The 25,635-nt window shown below is 43.6% G+C and overlaps 1 protein-coding gene across 5 annotated transcripts in view; it reads right to left on the minus strand.

Moving 5' to 3' along the window:
- Nucleotides 1–5,252: 5,252 nt before the first annotated feature.
- LOC103764830 (cotranscriptional regulator FAM172A homolog) overlaps nucleotides 5,253–25,635 on the minus strand; it is a 266,814-nt gene continuing 246,431 nt past the window's right edge. For all 5 annotated transcript variants that reach the window (XM_008931770.3, XM_018085980.1, XM_018085978.1 and 2 more), the window contains one exon: nucleotides 5,253–7,481. In XM_008931770.3, the coding sequence (XP_008930018.1) occupies nucleotides 7,339–7,481 (143 nt within the window). In that variant the 3' untranslated portion in view covers nucleotides 5,253–7,338. The remainder of the gene's footprint in view (nucleotides 7,482–25,635) is intronic.

Below are 25,635 nucleotides of genomic sequence, written 5' to 3' on the forward strand. Positions count from 1 at the left end.
AGAAAGAGAGAGAAAGGAAGGAAGGAAGGGAGGGAGGGAGAGAGAAAGAGAGAAAGAAAGAGAGGGAGAAAGCAAGCAAGAAAGTAAAGAAAGAAAGAGAAAGCGAGAAAGCAAGAAATAAAGAAAGAGAGAAAGAGAAAAAGAAAAAAAGATGATGGAGATTTGAGTCAAGACGGCGACATCCCCGGGGAGTCCCGAAACGATAAAGGGGCGGTGACCAGTCGCGGCGGCGGGACTGTGGGGCGCGGGAATGGAGCAAACGGGACGTGTCCCGGGAGGGAGGTGGCTCTGAGTCGGGATGTGGCCCGGGAGGCGTACCCCGAGCCGCGGAGGTCCCGTGACGAACTCCTTCCAGAGACAATACCCGCACCCCAGGGCGCTGCGCCGAGGCCGGGCGAGCGACGTTCCGTGTCTCCGTGGAACAAGGAAGAGGGGAGGTAGTCTTGTGCGCGGGGCACGGGCCCCGTCTGGGCCGCGGGATGCTCACACAGTACCGGGGCACCCCCAGCACCCACACCTCCTTCTCGCCAGCCAGGAGGAGTGCACCGAGAAATGTAACTTTTCCTTGTTTTTGCCCTCCCCTTCCTCCGGGACCTGCAGGAGGGCGGAGAGTTTCTCCCCGCCATCCCGGCGACTCCAGGTGTGTCGCCACAGCGAAGTGTCCGAGCAACGCCGTGCTCTCTCCCTCCATGAGCCCTCCCCAAGGGACGCCCCGGCGGATCTCCCTGGCGGAACGGAGAGGTCTAGGCTCTCCTGGAAGATGTTCGTCGGGGCTGGGCGGTGTCTGGGGGTGAGAGTTCCCCTGGGAGCACTCGGGACCCGCGGGCACACCACGAGCCTCGGAGCCGGCGCTGTCCGTGGTGCTGGGCCCGTTGCGAGTGCCGCCGGACTCCGCCACCACCCACAGAGCGGGGGAACTCCGAGGTTCCCTGGGAAGAACGGCGTCTTGCCCGGTGGTCTCCGCCCCGACCGCGCCGCCGCTTGTCGGGAACGGTCCTGACTTTGATCCGCACCACCGTCTTAGTGCCGCTATGAGCCCACTGGAAACGCTGCGAAAGGCAATGCACACCACCACCCGCAGTGCCCGCAGCTTGTAGTTTTGCACCCCTTTTACCGTCCCCGCCCCCCCCCACCCCGAGAGAGCACACGCTAAATTGGCAGAAAGTGCAAAGGAAACCATTTATAATCCAAATAACCATCACCATAAAAACAACAAAAAAAACCCTAAACAAAACCAAACCCTCTCAAAAACAAACAACCCCAAAATAACAAAACCAACCAAACCAAAACCAAACAAACAAAACCAACCAAACCAAACCCAAACAAACACACACTCCGATATCTGTAGTGCACATCAAGAGGTGGGTGAGGGTAAGATTGCCCTCAGCCAGTCCCTCACTGGAAAACGAATCAAAGGCTGTATCTTGAGTGAAATGAAGAAGAAAATTGGTGGGCGAAAGGGTGGAAGTTGGGTATGTGGGAAGGGATCAGAGGACCAGGGAAAGTTGGCCAAGTGACCAGCAAAACTGGAAATGCCTGGCTTGCTGAGAACAGATTGGTATTTGCAAGCTCCATGTGATGTTAGGGGTTTTCTCCACAAATTGCAGACAAGCAGGACCAGGCAAAATATTGTGGAAAGTATTATTTTTGTACCTGTATGTTGTGGGGAGACATGGAGGACTCTCCACATCAAGGGCTTTACAATAGAAAACAATATCATTGTATGAGTTGAGCTTGGAAAGGGAAGGCATAAAGCAATTCTGGAGAAGCAGAGAGGTGTGTGAAGGTTATTTATCTAACTGTGGCAGAGATAGCAGCTTTAAAGAAGGCCATAGTCTGGACACAGCCCTTTACCAGGCATTAGGGGATTAGATTGGGCATGAGTAAAGAGAAATGGAAGTGACAAAAGAAGATGACCCAGGTCTCTCATTAGAGGGGTCAGCTCTCTCCTTTACTACATTTAGAGGGAAATAACTGATGATATTGTCTCCACTGGGACAAACTAGCCTGCAGAACCATCCCTTGGGAATATTCATATTTACTTGACCTGACAGAGGATACAGGCAGTGTGGAAGAGTAGGAAATGCTTGAGACCAGGTTCTCCTCTCTTTCTGGGTCTCATGGAGGGGGTGATTGGGGTTGGTCGGCCCCTGTCCTTGCATCCCCCGGAACCCTGCACCCCCCCAGAACCCTGCACCAGCAGTCAGACAAGTGTGGTGAAGAGACTCGTGTCTCCCAGCACTATTTTTATTTCCCACTCGTGTTTCACTTTGTTCCTGCAAGGTGAGGAGGCGTTGCGAGGCTGGCGTCTGCCTGGAGAGGGTGTTTGGAAATCACTCAGGAGTCAAAACGTCCCCACGCAACTCCTGCAATCTTCTCAGGTGCCAGTCTGTGCTGGAAACCCATTTCCTCCTGAAAGGCTTCTCAAGTTGATGTCAATGGCGGGGGGGGGGGGGGGGGGGGGGAAAGAAAGAAGCCAAGGATAGCAGAAATGCTTCTCCTCTCTAGATTCCTAACCCATGCAGTGCTGTGGGGCTGTGCTCTCCTTCCCAGGTGCTGCTCTCTGGCCACGGGGTCAGGAGGTCATTGAGGGCTATGCTACTTGACATAGATTCCTTTTAAAAAGTTTATTCTTCCCAAGAGCTTAGAGGGACACAACCACAAGGCAGCAAACTGTGGGCACTTCTCTCAGCTAAGTCACATCTTGGAGAAGACTAGAGAAACTTTTGGAGTTTTTTGTGGTTTGTTTTGCTTTGTTTTTTAGTTTGTTGTTTTGTTGGTTTTTTTTCCCCAGCAAAATTAAGCATGTTCCCCAGGATTTTCAGCCCATCTATACCTCTGAGAAGTTCCCCTGTACTCTGTGTAAATTATTTTATTTTATTTTGATTTAAAGCAAGAACTAAACTTTTCCAGCAGTTATGGAGGATGTGGATGAAGGAGGAGGAGGGGGATCTTCACTGTCAGTCAGTTCCTATCCCCAGGTTTCTACCTCCTCTTAACAAGGCATTTTGATCGAGAAGGAAACTTGGAGTATATGTGTAATAACTGGAGCATGTGGTTATTGTGCAACTGATGGACCAGCACAAATTCTGCAGCTCAGGGAAGTTTACTTCATATTATATCCAATATATGGGGGCAGTGCCCAACAGGAAGAATAAAACTACTGAACGAATGAAGTTAAACCCACTATTAACTGTGGGCTTGGTAAGAGAGGGGGAGATTGTTCGCATTTTTCATATTTGATGAATTATTTTTAATTTTATTTAATTTTTTTGATTGTCATCATTTAAATGACATTACTTAGGATGGCAAAACTTAGAGATGTAGTAAAGCTGCTTGTCTGAATCCACTTTGAAGAATGTTACTGGATCTGAAATCCAGATCTAAGAGCTAATCTCCAGTTTTGCCTTCAAACGGAATTCAGCTACAAAGAGCTTGGAAAGATTTTGCATCTATTCAGGAGGCACAACATCTTTAATTTTCTGAGGAGTAAAAACTCCACAAGAAACTTCATATAGCTCCTTAGGTTTTGCTTAGCATATGTGATAAAACATTGATTGTTGCAGTTTGGTGACCCATGAAATTTGGGGGTTAGTTTTCTCTTCAGACTAGAGCATATAATTATGCAAATAAAGAGCTGTCACTGATCTAGTGAAATACTCACAAACACATGCAATCCAAAATGGAACAGAAAAGTGAAATTTGTGGTATTATGATAGTACAATGATAAATGACATCTCCTTCTAAGTTTTTTAAGAAGTACATTTTTCACACTTTGTTGCATACATCAACATAATGTGAGTGCACACACACAAACACACACACACACATAAACGTCCCTGCAAGATCAAGATAACCACAACTGTGTGCAGAGGCACACACACATGCATCTTTTCACTCTGTAAGATGTAGCTCTACCCAGGTGTACGAAGGAAGTACACATTCTAGGCAGGTTATTTTTGGCTTGGCTGACTAGAGAATGGTGCAATATGTGGCTCCACGCAGTTTTAGATGTGACACTTTTCATTTGTACTTCTGAATGAAATTTCTAGAGGTGTAAAAAACCCTACAATAAGTGATGTTTCTCGGAGGTAGAGTTAAAATGCACATTTCCATGGAAAGTAGCACCTTCTTCTGACTGAGTCTGGAAGAATCACACTGTGACAATTGTAACTGTAACCAGTGTATCACCATGTACGCACAATGCAGATAAGGGATTTCTTTGGGTTTTTTTTCACCCATTTTAAAATATTTTCTGCGTAGTCCTACTGTGTTTGGGGGTCCACTAGCTGTTTTCCTCCAGGAACATTTTTTTTCTTGCTCTCTGTTCTTGGCAAGGAAACTATTCTCATTGGCCCACAGCTTTAACAGCAGCATTTGAACACACAAAATGATGTGCAAACTTTTTGGACAGGCGGACCATAAGCATTTGGGCAATGAGGAACTGGGGGATTTTCCTGAAGATTCTATCATGGGGTCAGTTTTGTTGGCTTTCTGTTGTTGTGGGTTTTTTGGGGGTTCTTTTGGTCACCTTTGCACGCCCAGTGCCAAGTTACCCAGTTCCCCGTAATGAAACTGGGAGGAGGTAGTGTCAAATCTCCGTCTGCTAAAGACATCATTGTGTGAGGGGCCAGTGGTGTGCACCTTTAAAAACATTGATTCCAAGGAATAGATTAAATGAACATTCATCCCTTCTAAGTGTGCTTCAGGGCTACCATTTCCATGCGATATGGACATGGTGGCACATGCTGGGATGCTCCCATGCTCTTTCTGCAGCCCGTACACCCTCTGCAGGCTGGGGAAGAGATACCTCCTCCCTCATCTCCAGCCCACACCCCTCTGCAAAGGTCCTTCTCCATGAGAAACCAGTGAACCCCCTCTCCTAGGGTGTGTTTTTATATGGTTTAGTATTTACAAGAAGCTAAAGGGGAGAGGGATGCCCTGTGCAGCTACCCATGGATGACATGGGGCTTGGGGCGGAAAAGCCCATGCTCACTTGAGAAGGAGGGCCGAGCCCTAAGTCATGGGCTGGACATGCAGCCCACCCCACGGCATGGAGGAGCCTAGTACAACCCATACCACACTCACAGCTTCCACCTCCACCCCTGCCACCTGTTCGAGGTCCTGTTTGCAAACACCTGCACCCCTCATGTGTTTTCTGAGGCTGGGGGAGATGCTGCCCACGCAGCCCCTCTGCTCCCACCAGGGACCACGGCTCCTGTAGAGCTTTGGCACAGGAACACGAAGTGTGCAAAGAGGAGAGAAAAGAGTATCTTTATTTTTTGTTCACTGCAAGCAGAGCAGTACCAGGACCCCCTGTGCTTTACAGTCCCCCACAGAAGAGATAACGCGAGCTGGACCGGGAGGACAGTAAAGGAAAATACTTTTAGAAAAGGGTAAGCATTACAGTAGAAATTTTTGTAAAGTTTGTTTCTCATTGACAGTTAAAAAAATAGATCTGCTTCTGCAATATTTGGCACCCCACAGACCCCATTGCACCTCCCCAGCAATGGAGAGAGGAGGGTGGCGGGAAGTGCGTGCAAACCTCCCTGGCCACCCCATCCTCCCCGGCTGTGGGACAAAGCACAGACACCCAAACCATGCCACGTAAACTCTCTCCTTTCCCCCTAAGGGTCCAGGGGCTGGGGTGGACACGGGCCTGGGGAGGAGGGGTTGCAGGCCCCTGAGGTGGGAGATTAGGCCAGCCACAGGCAACAGCATCCTCCAAATGGGAAGGAAGGCGGAGACCGCCAGGCAGGAGGAGTTGGATGCAGTCCTCTCCCCCTAGCAACAGGTTTCCCTTCGGGAAGAAAAACTGCCAGGCGTGGATTCTGCACTTCCCTCTGTGAAGGCATGGCCTAACACCTCCCCCACACTCCCCAGGGAGATGCTCCAAGCATCCCCGTTAAACAAAGTGAGGCGACTGGAGCCGACGGCTGGGGAAGCAAAGTCCTACTGCTGGTAGAAGCAGGCAGGGATGTGAGAGCTCCGCGGGTACAGATAGCCCCCCTGCCGGAGGATTTAGGCACAAACCCAGCTGGGTTTTCCCTTGCACCTCACTACGACCCCAGCTTCCACATGACCTCGTTTTAATGCTCCCCACCACCATTTCTGGCCCCCCACCTGTGGGATTGGAAACATTGCATGGGGAGGGGTGGGATGGGAGTCCCAAACCCATGTGTTCAAGTGTTGCTTCCTCGGCACTAACAGCATCAGGGGTGAGGGTGAGGGGGTGCATGGTCACCCAAGAAAGATCACTTTAATTTAGTATCATCAATAGTAAAGGAGCTTAATTAGTGTGCTTGCTCACAGGGCATGCTATCAGGCACGTCTTGTCCCTTAATTTTAGCAGAGAGAAGCTGCCTACAGCAACCGTGATGGCTACAGCCACATCCCCATCATGTGATGTGTGGTGTCCCCACATAGAGTAGCCCCACTGGCCACCCTTCACCTAAGCACTTGGGAAAGTGGTGATGAACACATGAGTTTAGGTAAAAGGGAATAACCACGAGATGGCAAGTCATTACAAACCCAGCATATGGAAAATGGAAGCATTTTTGTGTTTAAAAATAAACAGGAAAATATGCAGCGTGTCTCTCTTCTTTTTTTTTTTTTTTGCTGTCATATTTCACAGTGTGATCCAGCCCATTAATGAATAGGCTTTTTTTTTTTTTTAAATGGAGCTTTCAAAGGGAAGATAAGATCTACAGATAATGCCATTGATGTGGCAGGAGGAGAAAATCTCTACAACAATGGAGCTTTCCTAGAATTCTGGACCAAACTTCTTGGATACTCTTACCAGCAGAAAAATGAAAGAGTTAAAAGTCAATCCCACTTGGTCCCAGAGAAAGAGAAGGCTACTGGGTGTAAAATCATAGGCTGGTTTAACATGTCTGAGTTAGAGAGCTGTCTTTTAAAAAAGAGTAATTCCTATTTTGTTCTGTCTCAAAATAGAAGGAAGCTGCAAAAAATCCTGCAGGCGATAGGACTGCGACGAAGCTGCTAAATTCTGGCATCAGCTTGGTGCAGGGCTATGTCAGGGCAATTAGAGCTGCACCATGCTGCACTGTGCAGTACCACTGTCAGCCTTAATCTGCACGCTGATGAGTAGCACGAAATCCAAGTTACAGCCCACAGGAAGCACAACCAGTGAACCCATATTGCTTTGACAGTTGCACTCATCTAGAAATAATGCAAAACGCTATTTAGATGTATACATCACGACCCTGTGCTCTAGGAAGAAAACAATCTAATGAGGGGCTGGGAGACTCCTTGCAGAAAACAAGCAAAGACATCAGTGGTGGTGGTGGTGGCAGATTTTTTTTGTCTCCCCTTCTTTTAGAATTCTTCATATTTTATCCTGTTGGAGCGCCGCATTGGGGTTGGTTTCACCAAGCTGTTCTTTGCCTTTACAGCCTCACTGAAGAACTTGAAAACAGATGGAAAACTCTTCCAGGAAGTTAGTTCATGGCGTTCTGTACCTGCAAAACACAAAGGTGACAGTTTGACTAGGAGTTGTTCTGTGACTGCTGGTTGCTTGCAGGATAAATGCAAGGTAAATGTCCAGGTAAATGCAAAAATGCAAAACCCGGGGAATTCATCCAGCTGCTGACAGCTGGTCTAGGGGGAGCCTGTGGAGGGCCAGGACTGACCTGCTGAGCTCAGGGACAGCCGGGCAGGAACAACTATGCACACAGACAGACAGACAGACAGACAGACAAACATACACACTTGCACAGGCAAATGCATGGCCAGCCAGATCATAGATCAGAGATCCCTAACATGTCTTGGGTCTGGGAAAATGCGATCCCAAAGTACCTTGCTAATTAAAGCTTTGTTAAAGCACCTCGCCTGTTTGGCCTAACTTGGGAAAAATAAAGTGTCTACTTTTCAGGACTGGCATATTTTGTATTATTTATTTTTCATTTTACACTTTTTTTTAGCCTGGCATATGCATTTTTAAGTGAAAGAGAACGCCTGATCTGAATAATATCCTTTGTATCATGAAGGTATCCTTTGTGCACCCTTTCCCACAGATGATATCGAGGCAGTAAAGTGGACCTTTCCTGTTTACATCCTCCCTCTGCATACAGATTTGTCTCTGTTTTTTTAATTTTTTTTGCAGGTGCTTCTACTGCTTTACAAGTGTCTTCTTCAATGCACAGTGCATTTGCTTTATTTAAACAACCACATACCTCCCTCCCATAGCCCCCAAAACAAAAGCAAGACAATGGAGATAGGGAACCAAGGACTGTGAAGAGTTGGGACTTCTTCCTGGGTAACCCAATTATGCAGAGATGTTGCCTGGATGTCTCTGGATCCTGGGCCTCTGTTTGATACTTTAACATTGTTAATGATAATTCTTTAGTCTGTAATAGTAGGTCATTGCTATGGTTACTCTACAATGGCGCAACACTTCACTTTCCCCTTCAGCTATTTGCCGAGACTTGGTAACCGCATTTGTTGCCTAGTAACAGTTTTGTGACAGTATCACAATCTGGGGGTGACAACAATGAAGGACATGGTGGTCATGGCCTGCCCAGTGGAAAGGGATGGAGCACGGAGTGGACAATGGTCCCTGCAGCACATGGAGCAGTCATTGGTCCCTGGGGATGCAGGGTGGCTGCCCTAACGTGGTGTTGGCTGCACATCCACCTTCACACCCCTGTAAAGACCCTCATCTCTCTATCCATCCATGGGGCATCCTTAGTGGCTTCATGCATGCTGCCCCCCTCCAAAAAGTCTTTGATGGTGGCACTACCTGTCACATTGCACTCCTCTGCTCCCTCAAAGGCGGCCATCACATAAGCATCACCAAAAAAGCCCTCTATGGAAAGACACCACTTCCCACACAAAGAAACATTTTTGTACAAAGAGAGTCCACATCACGTGCACATGTGAATTTTACTCCCCCTCTTCACGTTCATTGTATGTAGTGAATTCATGACATCTTCCAGAAATTTCACAGAGGCACATTTTATACAAATGTTTTCCACCTCCTTTCACCCACCTTTGTGTAAACTCTTTCCTGAGACACAGTCCGTCACATCAAGTGGTAGACTTGGCAGTGCTGGATTAATAGTTGGACTCTACAACCTTAAAGGTCTTGCCCAACCTAAATAACTCAATAATTCTACCTTGCAGGTGGCTTTCAACGCAGATCACCTATCCCATCCCTTATGAGAGCCACTCCTTAGCCATACTTCCCAGCACTTGTTCCATGCTGTGGGGTCATTCCATATACAGAGGTGTCCCAACACAGCAGAAGGATAAAGCCTCCCTTCCCACACAACCTGCAGCCTAACAGACCCTGAGGTTACAGCATGGTGGGTATGTTATGATCCCCCACTGTCACCATGCAATGCCAGCAGCACAAAACTCATCTACTGAAGCTGGTTTTATGGAGGGACAGGCTGTCATAGCACACCCCAAAGACACTCCTGCCCAGGTGTTTCACCTGCTTTTCACACACCTGTGTCAGGCACATGGTAAGTACCATGCTGAGTCCTGAGAGGCAAAACATCTCCCCATGTGGCTTTCTGGGCTCTACACAGACGTTTCCCACATAAAACACATCTCTGTCACTTCTGCCTGCCTGCATCTGTCTCCTTCTGTTTTGGTTGTAATAATTCTCACTAATATCCACTGGATTAAATTAGATGAAAATAGACTGTGAATATTATGCTGGTTTTTTCTCTCCTTTCTTTCTTTTTCATCAACAACCTTCCTCCTACATGAAAGGGCCATCAAAAAACAAAAAGTGACAAAACAATAAGTTTCTGAAGCCTTCTTGTCCTTTTCTTCATCCTGCCTTCTCCCATGCACTTTCCTCATGTCCTCAAGAGAGATCATGCTCACAATCACTAGTGTTACTGAAACTGATTAACCTGCAGCTTTCCTGTAACAACCCTACTCAACCCACTCTTCTTAAAAAACAATTCAAGCTTTGAGTCTAGAGGGGCTCAATGATTCAGTGGTCTAAAGCAATTTTAACACTCCCTCTTTTCCCTTTCCTAGTAACAATCTTACTGGCAGATGAACAATTTCCCTGGTGATAAAATCACTACAATGGCTATTTAGTTTCCAGGATTATGATGATTCTTTGCTTGATTAATACTGCAATAAGAAAAGCTTGCCAAGTATCTGCCTTGGCCCTTTATAGTCATTTAAAGGTCAAATTTTACCCTTATGTATTCACATTCAACTACTACTAAAGGGAGAGCCCTAAAAATTTAACACTGCACAGACTGTGCATTTATGATTTATATACCAGAGGCTCAGAAAATTAGAGTGAAGCAAGTGGAATTATATCCTAAGGGTGACAACAGATTTGGCCATAAGGTTTTTGCCAGAGGAAAAATATCACTGATGACTGCAATCTCAATTGTGTATTTAGATCTAAATTAAATGCATGAGCACCCATCTATTTTTTGATAGAATCATTTGTAAGAGTCAGACAATAAGAAGTAATTCTTCTAAAGTCAAGGTCCTCTAAGATATATGTCCCTAGTGTTCACTAATTTCAAAGGGCGTGATGATAAACCACAATATATTGTATTAATAGATGGGCTTTTGCACAGTGTATAGTGATTTCAGACATTAATTTTTTGAGAAAGCTTAAGAGCATGCTGCAATGAAAACACTAGAAACTGTTAAGTGTGGGAGACACTTAACATTCTAAAATACACAAAGGCTACAATCGGAGGACAAAAAAATATAATTCCCCCATGATCCCAGCCCAGCGAGAGAACTGACAGAAATGCCACAAAAGCAAACTAACCTCTCCCAGTTGCCAGCATGGAGAGATGCAGGGAGAAATTAATATATATTTTAACATGTACATAACATCATTGCAAAGGAGCTCCAAAGAGGTGGTGGAAGCAATCATGTTAAAATGAAAGGAGTAGCAATTGTAAAACTGTGAACAAGTTCCAGAATCAATTTACCAACTGCCACAAAGAGATATTGATAATTAGAAATAATGAAGACTTGCCAATACAGTTGTTGATATAAAAAATTAGGTAGGGAAATACTTTAAAAAATTTAATACTGAAATCATCAGGTCTAGAAGACACACATCTGTGGGTCTTCAGGGAATCAGTTAATGAACTTACTGGACTACTGGCAATTATTTCTGAGAATTCATGAACAATCAGGTAGGCACCAGAGGACTGGGGTGGGGAAGGGAGGAAAAAAAATGCTAATTTGAGAAAAGGAGGATTAATTGAAACTAACTACCACACATAAAATTTATGTCTGGATATTAGTAAAGTAAGAGAACAACATTAAAAAAAATCACAAGCGCCTCTAGGGTAACAGCAGCCTTAGAACAGAACACACTCAAATTTGAGAAGAACAGATAAAACCCAAACTTGTCCAGTTTATTCAATCACAAAAATCAGCAGGTGAGTGATTTATCCATTGCTATGTTTTCCACATAGGTCAGCCTGGGAACCTGGAGGCAGTGGGAACCTGGGGAACCACTTAAAATGGATTATGACATGACCTTTACCGCTCTAACAGCTGTGGTCACTGCTACCTCTCATTTGCAAATCAGCTACTTTATTCCAGCCAAGGAGTCCCCACAAAGGCCCCACAACACTTGAGATCTATGGTATCACATCTCCCAGATGTGTGGTGCCATGCCTGTGCTGGCTCTAGCTGTGAGCAGCATGTCCACCAGCACCCACAGTACACACGGCATCTCTGCAGGCTGGGTCCAGACTCAGCATCTCATCTCATCTCACAGATGCAGAGTTATGCCTCTCCCATAGCACATGATCTCAGACTCTTGGAAATGGGCATTGGTACACTTCTGGGGAAGCGATTAAAGCATTTAAGAAAAAAACCTTGATGTAATGATATGGAGTTGAAAATACACCTATGAAGTCCTGGAGGGAGTGGTATTTGGGCTGAAGTCTTAAACACAGCTATTAGTCATCTGAAAGAATATTGAAAATTTAGATATGGAATACAGGAATAGAATATTGAATAGGAGACAGTACAAACATAAGAAGGAACAGAGAAGTAACAATAATAATTAAAAGGGCAGCTTAAACGGGTAGGAAAAATAGAGAAGGGGAAAAGCAATGACTGAGATTGGGATTGGTTCATGCAGGGATAGTCATGCAATATAAGTGGATGAATGATCCCGATGGCCATTTACACACATGCATGCAAATGCATTTTCACTGCCTCCCCTTTCCACTTCCACTCAGGAAAAGCAGCACTTCACCAAGCAAGGCCAGCCAACTCCTCCGTCTGAAACCAGAGTGCCTGCGGAGAGGAGCTCTGCCATCCCCATAATTCACTCTCGCGATCACCGGCTGTGCAGGACAAAGGTGCCCTCCTATGGCGCCTGCCCACTGTGTCAGACAAAAGCCTCCTCCCGCGGTGCTCAGAAGATGCGTGGCACAATGGTGGCCCCCCGCCGCGTTTACAAGATGTGTGGGACAAAAGTTTCCTGTGCTGCACAGGAGCTGGGAGAGATCTTCATACATGCCTCAGCGCTTAAATATTTCTGCAGAGAAAAGTTTCCAGGTTGAAAAGCTTCTCCACAGATATTAGCCACAGGACTGACCTCGGGTCTTCTCTAAGTGGCAGCTTGTCTCTAAATAGTGTGGACTTCAAAATGAATTAAGGGTGCTCCATGCCTCGGGGTTTAGTCTCCATTGGTATGGAGAGCGCTCTAACTCCTCAACGAGCATCTTGCTCAGTGGGGAGTGTGCTCTGTCCCTGTGGTTGTGGTCTGCTGAGACCCTGCCATGCTGCAAAACACCAATGCCAATAGCTTTGCAATCTTGTCACCAGACATTGGCAGAGATCGCTTTAACATTTATGATTCAAGTTATACCTACATAAAAGGCCCTCAGTCTTACCAAAACTTGTTTTGAATGTTTTAAAGGTTGAAATATAGACTTCTGCGGACACTTGCATGAACAGAAACACTTTAAACCCTATTAAATATGAGCACCACACGATTCATTCCTCCTTTACACATAAATTAACAAAGAAGCCAACCCCATCTGACCTGGGTACATGACCGTGATACACCTTTCAGAAAGGACTATTTTCTCCTGAAAGTTATGAAACAATTTCTTTCTTTCTCACATTAAGCACACACATTGAAGAACTTCTTTAATTCTTAGGTATGCAATCCTGTAACTCTGTAGCAACATGACAATACTGTTCAAATACGCTTTTATGTTTGAGAAAAAGATGTGTCCTGCCTTTCTTGCATCTATCTTTCTGGTTGCTAACAAATCACTTCTGTATCACAGTTATTTCTAAACAGGCATTTAATGGTTTTTTTTACCCTTTAGTGTATCAGAGATTATCAACTATGACAGAACTATTTTTAATTCATAAGGTTTCTCCATTTGTAATTCCCTATGGAATCTGCATAGGAAGAAATTATTGTGCCTATTTTAGTCTACTGATGTAAACCTCCAGGTCTCAAACTCCAAACCAGAAGATGCTCTCAGAGCATCACCAGTAGAGCTAAGGAAAAAGGAGATTTAAAAAATATATCTTGCTTAAAATCACTTAATACTTCTGGCCAGGAAAATGAGAGCTACAGGAAAAATTGTGAATGACTCCATTAGCTCAAGAACTTTGAGATCCAGTGACATTAGGGGCTTCTGCATACATACTTCTAGACATCACAATGGTAAAGAAAGATTAAAAGCTTAGGCAAAATTCAGAGATAAGATAAAGATCAATCAATGAAATGAAAGCAGTAATTTCTGAGGGGACACAAAAAACCCCCAACCCAAAACCAATCCCCAAACCTTGATGTGTTTAGTTGGTCTAAGAAGTAATAGTTTGTGGAGTCATGGGCATGTTAACAATCTAAAAGTAACTGTGAAGGGAAATGAATTCTTTGGAGGAGTCAAGGGAGAAGAAACAGCAATTTGAAGAAATGAAATACAGTTTATTAAGAAGGCTTAGACACACAGTAAGCTGATTCAGACTAAATATTCATATAAGAAAAGTCATGCCAATGCTAGAGAATAGACTACACATACTAAAGCATTTTATACTTTGGTTATTATCTACTGTGACACAGACCAGTTGTTACTTTTTCTGGACATTTATTATCTCTAATATCTTTAGTGGGATGATGGAAACAGAGCAACAAGCATCCCATCAATCCAGAACAAAGATTACCTCTGAACTCCTATACTTGCAGCTGGCTTTTTTTTCACCCTTTGTTTATAACACACAAAATACCCACAAGAAGCAAGTGGTTAAAAAGAGCAAAAAAATGTTTGATAAATTCTTCTTGCCCTGTGAGCAAAAAGATGCAAAGATTCACACAAAAGCTTACTGCAAACAAGATCTGCAAAGCAGGAAACAGATGAGGCTAACACAGCCGTCATTTTCCACTACTCTTCATTAAATATTAAAGGACAGTCCCATGAGCACAGGTCATTTGTTTGCTCCTGTGTGAACTGGTCAAATAAGTGAAAGTCGTAAGGTTGTTCTCTCCTGAATACAAGCTACCAAAAGCACGTCATTTTCTGGGTCACCAAAAGCCAAGTAATTTTCTTTTCAGTATATATTAAAAAAGGGGAAAAATTAGACACCAAACACCTATAAGGACTTTCCAGCAAGAACCAGGCATCCAGGCCAGAACTGCTATTAATATCAATGCAAACAGTCACAGTAATACCAATTGCATGTAGTTGCTTTAAAAAAAAAGATGAATGCACAAAAAAGGCTAATTAAACAGCATTCAAAAGACAGAAGAGTTACAGAACCTCAAGCTGTGGGCTGACTTGAATTGCTGCTTTTGGGTAAACAGTCCTGAAAAGCAAATTTGTCCGTGGACCCAAAATTTCGCAAACAGTCTTTTGCACAAATAGGTAGAAGCACAGACAAATGGGCAAATCATGGATCCAGACTCCAGGAATCACAGGAGAGCTATGGGATTCTCAGGTTGCACCATTTCCTCAAGCACCTCTCCAAGGTGCTGTCCCTCCCAGCCTCACTTTTGGGAGTACACTGGGAGAAACTTGTATACCCACCACAGGGCAAGAATGGTGTCAGGCAGGAGAGCTGATGCCAGCCAGCTGTCATAACAACCCAAAATTGCAGTGGGATACCAGTGGTTCTGACGAAACTGTGGGGATGAGATGAAGATGTGGAAATGCAGCCCTGCAATGCTCGGGGGTTGATCGGCTCTGTCAGCGTTACAGCATCTCACCCACTGCCAGCTGAATCAGACCCGCAGTGTGTTTGGGACTGCACAACACTCTCAAAAGCAGTGATTTCAAATGCAGGGAATGTTTTCAGGAGAGCAAGCCATTTCCTTGAAGAAGGGGTTCAGTATAACTGTACTCAATATTATATAACTATAGAGTTTAAAACTGTTAAAATGGTGTACCATGCAGAGAGAAGTAGGTAGGGTTTGAAATTATACTTATACTGCTATATTTGTATATCTCTCTACTGCAATTTTTATCTATCCCTATCTCTATATAATCTTTATGTATCTATCTCCATCCATGTACTGTCTATATCAATAAAACTATCCCTATCTCTATATAATCTTTATGTATCTATCTCCATCCATGTACTATCTATATCAATAACACTATCCCTCCATCTGTCTATTCATATCTGTAACTCTACCTTTACCTGTACGTAAAGACAAGTATAAAAATTCCTTACCTGACAAATACAAGATGGGATACTTGGATTACATCTTACAAAGATGTTTTTGGCCTAAGAACATACCTATGGAACGTGCAGGATCTCACCAATGGAAGTTAAGAATAGGTTAGACACTATCTCTTGGGAATTTAAGGGGTATAGCTGACCTCACCCTGGGGAGTGTGGACAAATTAAATAACTACATGAGTTTCTTTCCATCCAGCCCTACCTTTTCATTGTGTGAAACTTTACTGGCTTTATTTAGGCAACATGTAAAATTGATTGTATTAGCAGGGTACATTATAGCAGCTCTGAAGCATATGAGTAACCTATATTAGTGAGATAACTAAATTTTTTAAATGCACATGCATTTTTTCTATCATGAATTAGGAAAGAAATCTATATAAAATTACACCCAAGAGCACAAATAAAGCATTTAGCATTCAAAACTGATAATTTTCTCAACTAGGAGAAAGGAGGTTTTGACCTGCTCAAAACCCAACAATTCACGAGAGAACATATATCCACATGGCTTCTTGAGTGAGATCACTGAAAACCAAGTATTTAAGCCTCAAAGCTTCCACAGGTTATAAACTTGAAAAATTTACCTGACAGATCTTAACATGCTGCAGCATGATGCAAGCAATCAGTTACACCTTATTCTCCCAGAAGCTTTGCAAAGACACATCTAACAGAGTTTTGTAAGGGAGAAGTCATCATTACTGTGCTTTTGCAGACTGAGGGGCTCAGGTGAAACTGATGGCAGCACCAGAAACGGATTTGAGTTCTGCGGAGCCCATGGCAGGAGCTCTGTTCATGCAGCAATGCCACCAGCACTAATGAGCATACATGGCTTATAAAACATATTTAAACACATATAAACATTCCACAGCAGTACCTGCGATCCACTTGAATTTGAAATACTGAACGACTGATTTTTAAATCTCCGTTTATTCCAAAATCCCACAGCTTTTCGGTGTTTATAAGGCAGAGACCTGAAGGATACCCACTGCTGGCAAGCTCTGATAGCCTGGCAGAGCGCTACTTAGGCAGGAAATTTCATTGATGACAGCAGGACTGGATGAGGAAAAGGACCAGCTGCTTAGAAAATAGCTACTCTTCATGATGGTGTTTTATGATTATTTGTTCCTAAATAGTAATTATGCCATCAAACATCAGGATGCACCAGCAGCATGATTATGAACCAACACGGCTTTGGCACTTTCCAAGCAGACAAGGCAACATCGTGGAAATGGCAATGCCTGCACCCAGAGCAGCTAGGAGGGGCAGCAATGTTTTAAAATCGCGTGCTAAATGAGGGTACAGACACCTCATCTAATAAAGATGGAAAAAGGTTCTTAATCATTAGCAGGATAAGCACATATTTGCAATTGCACTAAAGCAATTTTAAAGTAAAGCAGTTGAATAAAATTTTCAGAAGCAGAGCTCAGAGACTGGTGTGGATGCTGGCATAGGCAGTTACAGAAGTAAAGAAGCTCTTTCCAGGGACAGGAATGAGCCTGTGTCTAAGGGACAAACTGCAGTGAGAACATGCATGGCCATGAAGCACTGCATCAAGCACCTAGTGATTTTATGATTTCAGCAAGAATCTGAATTCATATATTGCAAGTTTTTAGTGAATAAATTAACTGCCCACTCCCACAGTGGAAGATGTTTATAATCATCAACGTAAGAAATATTTCAAAGGCACTTTTTTCCCCCTGAATTTTTTGCTTGGATTAAAATGTCCTGTTGTATCTGTGTAGACAAAAGACTACAGTCAACACAAGTCCAGAGTATTTCCATAGATACAGAAATGGTATTCACTAACCCACTTGCTTCATCTTAGGACTATTGCCTCTGGCTGGCTCCAACCCAAACTAACTCAACCCAACCCAACCCAACCTAACCTAACCTAACCTAACCTAAGCCAACCACATGCAACTCAACCCCTCCAACGTGCCATTGGTACCACCCATCTTCTGTCTGGTCCTGGAGCAGCCATAGGAAAGGCACTTCCCTCTGATTTGCCTTAATAGGTGAGGTGATTTGAAGCTGGCTCCCTGCCAAATCTCCAAACCTCACTGCAAGAGCTCCCCCCCCACCCCCCAAAAACCAAGAGAAAAGGAAAAAAAAAAACAAGAGAACCGAAATGAGAGAGAGGCAGCTAAAGCAATATATAAAAATATATTTACACTTATATTACATTTATATACAATTGAAACATATGTATAATTCCAAAAGGAAAAGGGAAAGGGAGGGGGGAAGGGAAAAAAAACCAAAACCACCCCTCCCCAAAATAGATATACACACGATCAGAAACTCAGGATCTAGCAAACTAAAGAATTAGCAAAAGAATATCTTACTACTCTCCTTGGGACAACAGAAAGTCGCTCTGGAACGCTCGCCGGCAACCTCCGCTTCCCAAGGTGGGCAAGGCCTTACCAGGCCTCACTCCCCAACATGGCAGAACCAACAGCAGGGAAACCTGCACCTCCAAAGCCACTGGAAGGAAAGAGAGTGAAGGCCTCTCCTCCTTTCTTCTTATACCCCGGCTTATGTAAAAATCATAGGGAATACTGGGTAATCTGGCCACTTCCTTGATTACAAACTGGTCACCGAGGAAGGCCCAGACTAAAACTACCCCAATAGGCTAATTTTGTGATAGGTAAGAGAAGAAAATCTCAAGAATCCAATCCAAGAGCTGCCTCTGCAATGCCAGCTTTGCTCCTGTGGCAAACCTAAGCAAAACTCATCTGCACCTGGTCCTCCCCTTCTGATGGCTGCTGCTGCAGGACAGTGGAAATAGGACAAGCAAAAGGAAGGCTGAGATGGGGCTGTTGACCTCCTCTCCTACTTCTGCTGGATACTCACTTCAGGAGCCACTACCTGCTGAAAAGGACTCAACTCCTTACAGCAAGCGAGGTGAAACTGAAGAGCCTAAATCTAAGTGATCCTGAAAATCCCAATTCAGCTGCTCACCACCCTCCAAGGTGTCCAAGCTCCACAGACACCTCAGCTCCTGACCTTAGAGCTTATGCCTTATAATGGTATCACTTCTGTACATGCTCAGAAACACCTCAGGCTTGACAGTGCAAATACTTCCATGGGTCTCAGGCAGATAGAGAGCTTCCCTGTCCCCTTGCCACCCTGCCCTGTAATGCTGAGTGGGTGTGCAAGCCCCAGGGGAAAGATGCCCTCTTCACTCCTTCCTGAGGCTTCATTTCATCCAAATCTCCTCCTACTCTTTCCTCGGTTTTCATCCCTCTGGGACATCTGTTTCTCCAGGACACATACTTCTCCAAGACATCCACTTCTGAATTCCTCTTCCACAGTTTGCTCACCTGGCAGCTCTTCTTGAACTCTTGCCCATCACCTGACCCTGATCCTGCTGCATCTCTTACACTGACACCAGCTGTCCTGTCCTCATGGCCCACCAGTTTCTGCCTTTATCTGACTTCTCTTCAATCCTTTCAGCAAGACATCCTCTACCTTATTGCTACTGCGCCCATCCGAGATCTCCTCAGTAACACTGTTGTCTTCCAGTTGCTGACACCAAACATATCTTCCCCCTCCACATGTTCTTCTTTCTTAAGAGCAAAAGGAAGTCCCAGGTCTGGCTTTGGCAGGTATTCAAAAAAGCTGAACACTGGATGTGCTACCACCCAGGTGTAGTGGTGAGGGTAGAAAAACAGGATACATCCACAAAAATGCAGTAACCCTACCCTGCATGATCAGAGAAATTAAGTGCTGGTCTCCTAAGTGAGAATGATGGTTTCATGGGAAATTCAGTACATTTTCTTAGTGACTTAGTGAAAGAAAACGTGTCCAAGTTTGTAAAATGCCATGGAAAATGAAGCTAGGCCATCAGAATACAATCACAAAGTAAAAAATGGAGTTAAAAAGTTTTGGGAGTCACTGACAACCTCCATTAATTTTGATAAAATTTTAGTTATGTCAAGCAAGTATAAAAAATTTTCTCAAAAAAAACCAGCAAAAAATTTGCAAACTTGAGGTGCAAATAAGCCTTGTGCACTTGCAATAAGTCATTTATGGCTAAACCATACCAGATAAATTTTTCTCATTTGTGTTTCACCAGCTACCATCTAGGTATATACACAGTTTTACACACATGCCCTGTACATTTAGAACCTATATGAGCCACTTCCAAGAGTCTCATAACTGTATTAGTGAGAAAGATGGTGAGAAGACAGTGCTATTTCATCAGTGAATTTATACCACTATAGTGTAGGTTATAGTAGGGTTAACCTTCTTGTATTAGCTGGTCCTTGCTAATGAACATTCTTGAAGACAGCACATGATTGAACTCAGATAGTGGGACTTTAGGGACAATGATCATTGTTGTGGGTCAAGTACACCTGTTGCTACAATCACAAAATTAATAATCTCTACAACAACAGCTTTACATGCAGTTGTCTCAGAAGAATGCCATTTCTGTAACTCACAGCCTTTGAAGACACTATTTATAATTTCTACCCAATCTGAAGTGCAAAGATTTTCTCTCCTGCAAGTCATGGTAATCAATACAGGTCTGCACGTCCTACAGTGAAGTGTGCTGCAAGGATCAGCTGCACCAGTCAAACAATGTGGCTCATAAACACAGCTTCGTAAGAGAGCCCATCTCCAGCAGCTGTTCTCCACAGCTCCATATTTGGGAGAGAGAATAAAGGAGGAAATAATTCTTTGTAGGGTTGCCACCCCAGCTGCAGGTAACTAAATAAATTGCATATTTGCCTCAGAACTACTCAGAAACTTTAGAGGTTTTGGCGTGCCACATAGATTTCAGGCTTCTGCACCCTTATTCATAACACATTAAGACTTGATGCGAGATACTCTGAAGCTCCCATATCATGGAAACTGGTAATTTAAAACTAAACACTAATCCACGAAGGCTTTGCAGATGTGAATTACACTAAATTTAACTAAGCTTAGTAATACCACACTTCCTGTGGCTTAACCTCAGAGATGTCATTAGAGGGAGTGTTTGAGATTAATGTTCACAAAGCTGCATTTCACTCCCTGCTTAACGCTCCTCCTTGTTGCAGCAAACGGCAGCTCTGCCTGGAAGTGCTCACTGCATTTCCCTTGTGCAGGTGCCTCACTTCCTACCTCTTCTGAACAATGCCATCCCAAATCAGTCTCATGCGATGCTCAGGATGCAAGGGCAGCAAGCCAGTCACGCGGCAAAGAGTTCAAGACAGGCATCAGCTGGGGAAGACAGTGAAGAGAGGTGCACGCAGAGTGAAGCTGAAGGCAGCCATACAGCAGACAAGAAGGTATGTTTTGTGTTGGGATGAGCTGACCTACACCAACACCCTTCCTAACATCCCTGTCTATGCGAGTCAGATACACGAATGTCAGGATGGTAGGTGGGTCTGCCCAGAGCAGAAAGGAGAACTCAAAAGTCTGGGATGAACGTGAAGGGAAATATTAAGTTCATGTTAATGAAAAAAACCACCCCCACCAAACAAATCTTTAAGAGCAGGAGATGCTCACTGTGGGTTCGCATGTGTGACCAGTGGGGCCCCCATTGCTGAGATGTGGTTGGAGAAGACTCAGTGGGGACCAGGAGTCAGAGGGATGAGAACAGATAGGGGTTTCTCCTGGAGAAACTGTAGATCATGTTCTGCCTTGCATCCACAGGAAAAACACATCAGGATAGAAAACAGCCCCAAAATCAGCATCTTTCTGCTAATCCAGTTTTAAACATCCAATTGCAGAGTGTCAAAGTTTCTAAGGATTTCATTTAAATACTGAAATAATTATATAAGCTTCATTTGGGAATTTGGAGACCATATTTATTTCAAAACAGGGACTCATTCACTATTACCCTTTAAAAAATAATAAAATAAATAACATCAAGCTCCAAACCTGTATCTTCAAGCTGACACAGTCACCTCAATTTTGAAGAAAAAATTTATTGTTTCCCTACCAGCCAGAGGAAAAAAAACCCCCAAACATCCAAAGACAGAACACAATGAGGCTTAATGACTTCAATGCATTTCCAAATGCAATTTTCATTTCAAAATACAATCCTGATCTAACAACTGATTTTTCCACATGGAATCTTTCAGCAGAACCAGTGCTGCTGAGACAGACTGTGGAAAAATCAAGCAAGATCCCTTGTGTCATGATAGAGTTTTTTTGCCACGTATCTAGTGGGTTTTGTAGAAAACTTTGGTTTAGTCTCTCCCAGCTAGAAAGATGGTTAAACCTCGAGAGCAGGAGATGGAAACAGAAACTGCCAGGAAAAGTACATTTGGAAATGGAAGAGAGATGAAATATTTAAATGTTTCAAAACTTGGTGATTCAAATTATTTTCTTTTCCTTACACTGAAAATCTCGTTTTTGTTTTTTTCATAAAATTAGAACAAAAGAAAAAGAAGTTGTCAGGGTAATTTCTCTCAGAAGAACCACTGAACAGGAATTATGTCATCTTGTATTAAAATTATCAGTTATTGCCACAGTTGGCCTACAAATATCATATTAAAAACGCAAGAAGAAAATCACTTAAATACATTTGGGAAATTCTTTTTGTTTGTGGCCCATGCATATGTCTTAATACTTATTGCTCCATTTTGGTTTCATTTGTCTAAACCACTGTAGGTTGTTTTTTCAAAACAAGTTTAAAGCAAACTGTTGACATATAAGGGTAAAACTGCATGGTGGAAACCCAGATTGAGGTAGGAGCTGAATTACTCTAAATAACAGCAATATCATCATGCACAAATGCACAGACAAGCACAGTTTGACAGTCACTGCTCACAAAAGATTCTGCAATGAGTTAATATGAAAACAGTCTCCTATAGAGGGAAGTTAGAGAGGACCTCTTATATAAACACTTGAGGAAAACTTACACCGTGGCTGGAACACATACAGCACATTCCCCATTAGTCTGCAATACAATCACAATATATTGCCATATTAAATTAAGAAAACATTTCTTTTTCCACTCTGCTGTGAAAAGTGAAAAATCTATGGCTGACTAAAAAGCAAAGAACTTGCAGTCAACAACATCCCCAGCTGTTTTGTCATGTTTTACAGTTCCAGCACCAGAATGACATGAGCACTTCATATTGGTATCTCTATAGCTTGGTAGATCGTTACTTTCCACAGGAACCTGATAGAGTTTACAGCATAAATATTCAAAATTTTCATATATTTCAGAATCACTTTTCCAGGTCTGCATGCAGACACACAGAAAGCCTACAGGACCATCTCTATGCGAGGAAGGAGTGCAATCTGAGGGGACAGGGCACTGTAAATATAGGGTTTGCTCCCTTGCACATCTCTCCTTTGTGAAGTTCGGGAAACCAGCAGCCAGGCAGCTCAGGAAGCCTTGTCCCATGTTGAGGTCCATGCATCTGGGTGTCTGCAATGGAAGAACGGGTAGAAAAGGTCTGGGAGGAACGCGTCTGATAGAGAAGATTTATCTCTTCTCCCTTCAGAGAACTCACACACCAAGGCAAACCTGCTTCCATGCCAAAATGCCTTCAGCAAAGAAGGACTGCGACAGCAGCTGTAGCTGTGAGTGGAGCAGTGAAGCCTGCTCACCATGGTCATGTCTTCTGCAGCTGCAGAAACTTGCACAGAGCCTTGGCATGGACACCCTGCCCCGTTCTGCACACTGAGAGGATGGTCCTGCTCTTTCACAGGAAGAGAAGTGGGGCATGCTAATCCTCAGTCCCTGTGGTGGAAATGTATCCTATCTACTACCATGGCAACAGACAGAAGCATCAGGATTTGTCCCATAAGCTTAGGCACAAGGGTGCTGGTGGGAAATTATTTTGATACTGGTGTGAATCAAGAATTATCTCATTTGTCATTATTGTCTTATTTTCTGCTCAGGGGATACTAAGATGCACCTTAAAGGCATCCTGCCGCTCAACTTGCACAATGCTGACTGGGCTGGACTTCTACTGTGCATGCAAGCACTTAAATTAAGTTTCACAACAAAAGAGGTTCAATCAAAACCAAACACAAACCAATCCCACAACAAAACTAATAAAATAAATCTGTGAAAGGCATGCTTAGCAACTCAACTAGATGCAACAGCTCTGGTATGGCCTGAGAAGTGTTAAAACCATATGCATCCTTATGAGATCCATTACTTAAGGTGGATTTCTGAAATACAAAAGGCAGACTCTTTTTAACTGTGTTGAATACCCCAAATGGAACACAGAGATATTCTTATCTGATTTTCATGTATAACACAAGGAGGTCCTCTGTGAGTTTGGGATCTCAATAGTTCCCTTTAAAAGAGCTTGTTTTGAGTTGCTTGTAAATTTTGCCAAGCTTAGTATTTGGAATGAAAATTCCCATGCTCTGCCTCTGCCTTAGGCTGATTATTATTATATTTTACATTTCAACTGAAAGTATTTAGTCACTTCAGGAAATAAGATTGAGGAAAGACATGTTTTGCCCCTATTGGGAGAAAAAAAACAACAAGAAAAGAAAAGAAAAGAAAGCCTTACAAGAATTTTGCTGAGCAGCTTCCATGTCTCTATTTTTCAAAGCAATAGTTTGAAATCTGGTAGGTAAGGTTCCCTGTCATCCTTTTGCAGCTCCCATGAAAACCCACACAGCTTTTTGCCTAGTCTCAAGATTTTGTATGCATATGCTCAGCACAGAGTCCCCAGAATTTGGAAGTCTAACTCTGGCCAAAGATTCCTCTTGCTCTTTGCAATGGGCAAGCTCCAATGCAGGGCAGATGGGCTGAGCCAGACTTTTATTTTGCCACTGCTGCTCCCAGATGTTGTGGGCTATTGTGGTATCAGGTACAGGAACTAAGTTCAGGCTGTCCTGGGCTCCAAATGCAGGCAAAGCAAGGGGAGAAGGGGAAAAAAGTAGCCTAATGGAAATAGGAGAACTAGTTACTGAGGGGCAGAGGGAAGAGTGAACTGAGACTGTGCAAAAAGATCAAAGAGAGGTGGCATGTGAACACCAAGGAAAGTGAAGGGAACACCTTTGTAGGTGAAGGAAAGACCTTGAAAAGCAGAAACTGGCTGCAAAGAGAGGCTGGAAGGCAGAGATGAGGGAAAGCAGCCAGTCTGGACACACCAGGGACAGGAGGGCAGACATGGAGGGGAGAAGAGGCACAGCAGGACATGACTTTCCAAACTAGCTAAGAGTAGCCTTGTGGAAGACTCATTCTCTCTGGGCAAAGACAAAACTGTCAGTGCTTCATTCTCCATTGGCTGTGGTTCACTGAGAAATTGACAATCTACTATGCTAATACTCTCAGCTCCTTTACCTCACTTCACCAGTCCATGTGTCTGAGCCTAAACACTGCATCTGAAATTTCCAACTCTGCAACTGACTTGCAGTCTTAGAGCAACACAAGATAAAATTGCCTTTCTTCATTTTACTGTGACTGAAGAAAAAAAGATTGCACACATAAAACCATGTTAATATTCAAAGCATGCACACTGAAGGGACAAGTTAAGGACACTCAGTTTAGTTAATGTCAGAATGGTTCAGGCAAAACCGAGGGGGATGGTGCTTACTGGTGCTGCTCTGGTACAGCTTGTGTCTATCTTGCATAGAGTTTTGTGCTGCCCTTGAGAATCACTCGTGCATTTTTCCACTGGACTCCTCTGCACTCCCAGCTATTGCCTGGGAGTAGAGAGAGCTGGTCCAAACAGACGAGGCTATTGCAGTAATAATTTCATTTCTAATGCAGTACAATAAGTAAATAAAGGGAAATTCCTGTAGTACAATGCTATGAAATGTATATGGGCTGTGTGCTGGTTTAAAGGTAAAACGGCAGGGGAAATGAACCCAACCCAAAAGAGAGATTATAAATCAGAATAACAATTTAATAAAATAATATAATAAATATGATTATACAGACAAACAATTGGTTTTAACCCACAAACCCCAAATGTATAACCCAGCACCCTGGAGCATGAACAGAGTGGTGTTTGTTGGGCCCCCTGAGTCCAAAGGAAAAGGAGA

The sequence above is a fragment of the Manacus vitellinus genome, unplaced genomic scaffold (assembly GCF_001715985.3).
Source record: "Manacus vitellinus isolate BGI_N305 unplaced genomic scaffold, ASM171598v3 scaffold_9_pilon, whole genome shotgun sequence".
In the NCBI taxonomy this organism is placed as follows: Eukaryota; Metazoa; Chordata; class Aves; order Passeriformes; family Pipridae; genus Manacus; species Manacus vitellinus.